This window comes from Pygoscelis adeliae, unplaced genomic scaffold, assembly GCF_000699105.1.
Source record: "Pygoscelis adeliae isolate BGI_AS28 unplaced genomic scaffold, ASM69910v1 Scaffold220, whole genome shotgun sequence".
Classification (NCBI taxonomy): Eukaryota; Metazoa; Chordata; class Aves; order Sphenisciformes; family Spheniscidae; genus Pygoscelis; species Pygoscelis adeliae.
Window position 1 is genome coordinate 1,151,164 of NW_008824049.1, and position 6,437 is coordinate 1,157,600.

Sequence of the window (6,437 nt, forward strand, 5' to 3'; positions counted from 1 at the left end):
CTGTGGAGGGGGGTGAGGAAACCAGCCTAAAAAAAAATTTCTTTTTTTTTTTTTTTTTTTTGTAAATCAACGATAGCAGGGACAGGAAAAAAACCAATGGGAAGGTGCCAGTGGGGCCACTCTTTTTTATTTCCCTCCTTACCTCAGTGGATTCTCAAGTGCTTTGCTGCTGTCAGATCAAAGGGTCGCTGTACTTCAGTCAGCATTACAGCTCTTAGATCTCACCTGCCTCTCACTGGAATCACGGGCTTTTGCTGACGTGGGACGCTGTGTCAAACAAGCACCATGAATGCAAGGGAGAGTAATCACACAGGGGATGGGGACAGGTGCATTTATGAAAGCTGTTCGGCGAGGTTTGCGCATTTTTACTGTTATTTATGTATTTAAAATAGGAAATAAGTTTCTTGGGTTGTTGACACACGTTTCTTCAATGTTTCCTTGGCTCCAGCCATCAATTACTGCAGTGTTAACAAGGGGGGCTGTGAGCAGGAGTGCGTTCAGCTCAGTGAAGACCGATACAAGTGCCAGTGCCAGCCGGGCTACCAGCTGAAGAGGGATGCCAAATCCTGTGAAGGTAAATTCTGCACTACCTGCCTGGAGACACACATTAAAGCCAATTTAAAAGACCCAGGATGGTGCTTTGGGTCGCTGTATTCGTTCATATTTCACCCTGCTTGCCAAAAGCAGCTTTAGGAATCGCTTATTAACAGCATTAAAATGACACGTGTTTGAGGTGTGAAGTTCACGTTGGTTCACAACTTTGAACAAGATTTTGGCCTCATAGACTCCTGGCTGTTTGTTGCACACTGACGATGATGACATAGGTTAGGAACTTAATCATGTTTTAATTCTAATATTTTATTACTTACCAAGTTGTATATAGAGTTGGCCTGTAGAACATGTTTTATTCTACATAAAGTCTTTTCTTTATCTGCTTTTGGCTTATGTTGCTCCTAATCGCAGTCTGATTCATTCATCCTCCCCTTCAGGTTTCTAAGCAAACACTCTCACAAGCAGAACAGAAATGCTACCTTTGGGTTTGATTATTGTTTTTTTTTTCTCATATATCTTAACATATTCATCAGTTTTTAAGGCAAATCCCCCCCCTTCCCCAACACAAGCGCGCGCACACATGGTACCCTTGAATATGCCAGAGAAAGGTAGGGCCAAATTTATGGATTTATTGCACTAGAATTCCTGTCACAAAACCGCTTCCATATGGCTCCTCTTCTGCTCGGAGATTTTATATGCTGTGTATAAAGTGTAAGTAAATCCTGCTGTTCAGCTTGCTTCCAACTCATGCTGTGTGCAACGAGCGCTTGGCCTTCGGTTTTGGCCTCCCTGAGTCCTGCCCTCCGCAGAGACTGCACATGCTGCGCTTCAGCAAGCATCCGCAGCCAGCTCACCTCTCCGTCTCTCATGGGGTGGCCACGTTTTGTCCCTGAGATTGTCAGAAAGAGTCGGAAAAGAGGAGCATTAGAAGGGAGAGGGTGTCAGAGACCTTCCTCCGCTGTTCTCCAGCCCGTTTCCAAACCTTTCACGGCTCCTTCACTGCCTCTGGCACTCAAGATGTCCTTGGCCAAGCCAGCTGGGTGTGTGGACCCCTGCATAAAACTTTTTGGTGTTTTTAATGGTGGTGTGGTGGGACGGAGGTTGGATTAGCAGGGTCTGAGTGTGGCGATGCCTGGACGGGTGGGAGTTGTCCCTTGGGTGGTCATGGAGCAGTTCAAATCTTCATGTGCCACTTTGTGCCCTGGCTCCAACTCAGCAGCAAAATGAGCAGGCTCGGTCCCCTAATAGGTGAGGTTTTGCCACTGCATAGGCAGCTGGGGCTGAGGGTCAGCCACCCGCCGAAGGCAGCAGTTCATCACCAGCCAGTAATTACTGAAGAGTGGAGAAGGGGCAAGGTCAGCTTTGTCTGCGGGTGAGACCTTATTTGGAGTTCACGTGTACGCCTGGTTACCTGTGTTCAGGGTGGTGTAAATCAAAATATAATAGTGCAACACCTCCAGGAGGACAGCTGTGGTCAGAGGAAAGGGAATCTGTCTTAAGGGGAGCTCAGCTGGCAAAATGAAGACCAAGTAGGATGCTTTTCTCCCATAAATACCTTAGCGAATAAGTACCTGGGAGAGAAAAGTGCTAGTTAAGCCAATCGACAAGATTTTTACAGGAACAAATGAGCATAAATTGGCCGTGAATACATTTGGGTTGGCTATTAGAGATGTTTTAAGTAGAAAAGGTGGGAGGAGGTGAGCCTGGCTGCTTTCAATTTCCAACCAGAAAGGATGGCTGCTGTAGCGCTAGTTTGGATGGAGAAACTACAGCATCATGAGGGTATTTACTACAGCAGGCGTAGCTGTGCTGCAGGTGTGGAATCATCCTCGCTGCCTCCTTGGGAGCTAATGCTGCACCCCATAGCCCTGAAAGGCTGTACAGAAACACGCAAGCCTAGCAGGGTGGGGCAGCCTTCAGCATGGAGGCAAACCGATGAGGTGGTGTGGCATCAGACGAAGTGGTGAGATGGGGGTGAGGCATGTATGGATGTGGTCAGCAGTGGCTGTGATACTTGTGTAAGAGAATGGGCTGTGTAAGATGTCTGCTAGAGTGAATTCCTTGTTGGGTTATCCAGGGATGGTAAGAACAAATACCTTTCTCAAGCCACTTTGAGCTTCCCTTCTATAAGTTGAAGCTATTTCCACCCCTAACCTTCCCTGCATAAGAAGGAAATTTTACTCCTTACCACTTCGTATTTTCCCCAGTGTAAAGTCATGGTTGCTGTGAGCAAGAAAATTAACTTGATAAGGCCCAATTCTCTTTCTTTAGGTGCTCTGGAGGTCATGGCAGACAGGACTGGAGACCCTGTTCTTTACAGCCTTGCAGTGAAGGTCTGGAAGGTCCGCAGCACATGCAGAGCCCATACTCACACTTCACCAAGCACATTGCTGCCATCCTAGATCAATGCATTACCATGGCTTTTTCAGATGAGGTTTCTGGATGTCCTGGGACATTTCGAAAATGAAACTGTTCCAGTAAATTTTTTGCCATAGTGTTTAACAGCTTGGAATAGAGCTTCGTAGGATAGAGTCTGTTATCCACTAAAGTTATTAAGTCAAACAATAAGAGCCAAATGTGTGGGAAAAAGAACACTAATGAGTTATTTTTAGCTTTTCCTGAAACCTGCCTATAGCAGGAAGGAACAGATATGTCAGTGGAAAACAAGTCAATCAGTGGTCACCTTATGTCCTGAAGATCTTTCCTTTGCAAACTTTTCTCTTGTCTAAGGATTTCCAAGGCTGCTATCTTTATGCGAATTACTATGTTTTACTAACATCTACCATATAATTTGTTGTTTGCTTGTTGTCATGTCACAGACTATCACAAGTTTTACTGTATGCTGTAATCATTCTCAAATTAAAGCTTTAGATGATCTGAAAACCTTTATAATATGCAGGTTTAACATGCTGTTTGATAGTGATTTCATTTAATATATCCAAATACAAAAAGAATCAGCAAATAACTCAGTATTTCATATCAGCAAGGAACGAGTTCTTGCTTGAAGCTAAATCCTTTGCAGAGCAGAAATTGTCAAACTGCAGAGCCAAGTTGTCAGCCTTGAAAGTGTCACGTAGGGTAAAGTGCTGCTCCCCCTTGGAAACCTATTTGCAACCTATCATGTTGAAAGTCCAACAGAAAATTTCAGTTCTACATCCTTAACAGTGGTTTGTTTTTTGTTTTTGTTTTAAATACTGTCAGGTCAAACTTTCAGCCTGCAGCCTTGAATGGTTATGTTCTTGAGATGCCAGGAGGTAAAACGAGGGAATTTGAAGGTGTTCTGGGGCAATGTCCTTTGCCAAATGGTGGCAGAAAATGCCACTGGCTATCCAGAAAAGTGAAAATTGGAGGAAATGAAAAAACCCCCACCCCATATTTAAATGTATCTCTATAAAATAGAGGTCGGTCTTTCCAATTCCCTTCTCCTGCATAGCTCTATGCATGTTATGTGGTTAGCCACTGGAAGAGAAAAGCAGCAAGGTCTAGAGGAAGACACCTTCAACAGTTCCCCAGGGTTACCAAAACCCTGACGCCACTGCTGTTGCTGTTGAACTGATGGTGACTTTCCTACTGGTGCCCCTGTAGAAGTTGGCTTGTACAGAGCTTGAGATGGCCAGTGAAGGAGATGTCAGGCTGGAGGCGAGTGAGGAATACTGGCCAAATGCCTCACATCAGACAGTAATTAATAAAATGCTAAAACTGAATTAGAGCTTGATATGTACAGAAATAGGCTTAAATTTTAAAAAGCTTTATTTGAAACTAAGAAGAACGCTAGAGGACACATTTTCAAAGGCGTCCTCCAAATTTGCCTATATAATGTTATTCACCAGCATGTTAGTACTCCAAAATGAAACCTCAACCTTGGGCAGAATACCAGATTTTTATATGAAAACTCTGGCTCTTAACTCAAATCAGACCTGTCCAAACAGTCCCACTAGGTCTATTTTTGTGTGTGCAAAGTTTTTATTTGGGCAAATGCTTCAGTACACTTCCAGCAGGTATGTGTTTCTGAAATAAACCCATAAAACACAGTGAAATCTTTGAGGTGGAGACTTCTGCAGACACTTTATAAATAGCGTTTCTAAGTACTTGCCACTTAGAGCTGGCTTATCCTTGAAAAATTGTATGTTATTGTTCAAAAAAAGAAAAAATCTTGATGTACAACACAAATGGCATATGTTTTTAGATTGAATGAGGTCTTTTGGGGCTCTTCAGCATTTATTTCCTCTAGAGACTTTTAAATACACATTGTTCCACGGCGAACTCCACCGTTGTATGTGTTTCTGGGTCCACACATATTGGAGTGCTAATTGCTACTGTTTAGAGCAACTCTCGAAATCTGCTCAGTTACGGCAAAATAAGGATAAAATGTACTTTTCTTGTCCTACATCCAAGGTGTAATACGAGCCCAGTTTCCCACTGTTTAAAGCATTGCTGGTGCTCTATGAAAAAGGCTGTCCAGCAAGAGAGAAAATAGCACACAGGAAAAACAACGGCTTTAATATAGACCAAATTCTGTCAAATATATATATTTTTTTCGGTCTAATCTCTTACAGCTACAGTAATCTTCGTTGCTAGTTGTAACGATGGCAGGTAAGACCATTTACAGACAAAAACGTGACCTTTAAGTTGACAGTGTGCTCTAATTGGTTTCAGTGATAGACCCTTGCACAAATGGGAGTGGAGGATGCTCACAAATCTGTCAAAATGAGAGAGGAATTGCAAAATGCAAGTGTCATCCAGGGCATTATCTTTCTGCAGACAAAAAGACCTGTTTGGGTAAGAAACTATGGACTATTTGCTGGGAAGAGAGGTATCAATCAGTGCTCTGGCTTACTGAGCTTTGAAAGGAAAGGAATATGTTATACAAATATATGTATGCATTTTGAAACAGCGTTTCTCTCTGTGATATTTATGTCAGCCAATAGTCTTGAAGGACCATTTTAGTAATGAAAATTACTCTGTGGTCTCTTAAATCATGCTTTCCAGCAAGTGGATTTGTAGATGCTGTAGTGTTATTCTTGTAGGGTCCCTTTAAAATAATGCCCCAGATACAGCTCCTGGAAAATTGGTTCAAGTAACACTCTGAACCAGGTCACTGAAAAGCTATTTAGAATTCAAAGGGCTTTTTGGCTGGAGAACTGTTTCCATATTAATAGAGAAACTACTATGAAGGAAGAAATCATGAAGCCTAAGATTTCCAAAGAGAGGAGCTTAAAAAGTTGAATTCCAAAGTCCTGTATATAGTCTAGGATTTTCAAAAGGATCTAAAGCATTTCTGACCTGAACTGTGGGGGAGTTAGAGACCAAAATACTTGCTTTTCTCTTTCAATATGATGCTTGGAAGCTAGATAGTTCATCAGTTTTATGAAGTGCAAAGCACCTGTGGACTTCATGGTGTACAGATTTTTACCAGCCTTGTCAGGATCAGGGTATGTATTCAGACATTAATTTTAAACAACTCCTCTTGAAAACTTGGCCAAAATTTTGCCCATACTTAAATTGTTGTCTTACCTATACAGAGTACTGGGTGCTTTGCAAAGTACTTACTTCCTACCCTGAGTGTTTTACTCCGTTGCCTGTAAGCCCTTCTGCAAGTAGCATTGCACACCTCAGTGATTCCCCTCTCTTACTGGGATTACTCATGAGTAAGGTTACTGAAAAAGCAAAGTATTTTCAAGTAGCGTAGACACTTCACTGATCATAGAATCATAGAACCATTAAGGTTGGAAAAGACCTCTAAGATCGAGTCCAACCGTCAACCCAACACCACCGTGCCCACTAAACCATGTCCCTAAGCGCCTCATTTACACATCTTTTAAATACCTCCAGGGATGGTGACTCCACCACTTCCCTGGGCAGCCTGCTCCAATGTTTCACTACTC

At 42.7% G+C, this 6,437-nt stretch overlaps 1 protein-coding gene across 1 annotated transcript in view; it reads left to right on the forward strand.

The window, feature by feature from the left end:
• Positions 1-6,437, forward strand: part of LOC103924973 (multiple epidermal growth factor-like domains protein 6) — a 189,026-nt gene that overhangs the window by 126,568 nt on the left and 56,021 nt on the right. Inside the window, 2 exon segments of the mRNA XM_009333595.1 lie at positions 401-574; positions 5,209-5,331. Of these exon segments, the coding sequence (XP_009331870.1) occupies positions 401-574; positions 5,209-5,331 (297 nt within the window).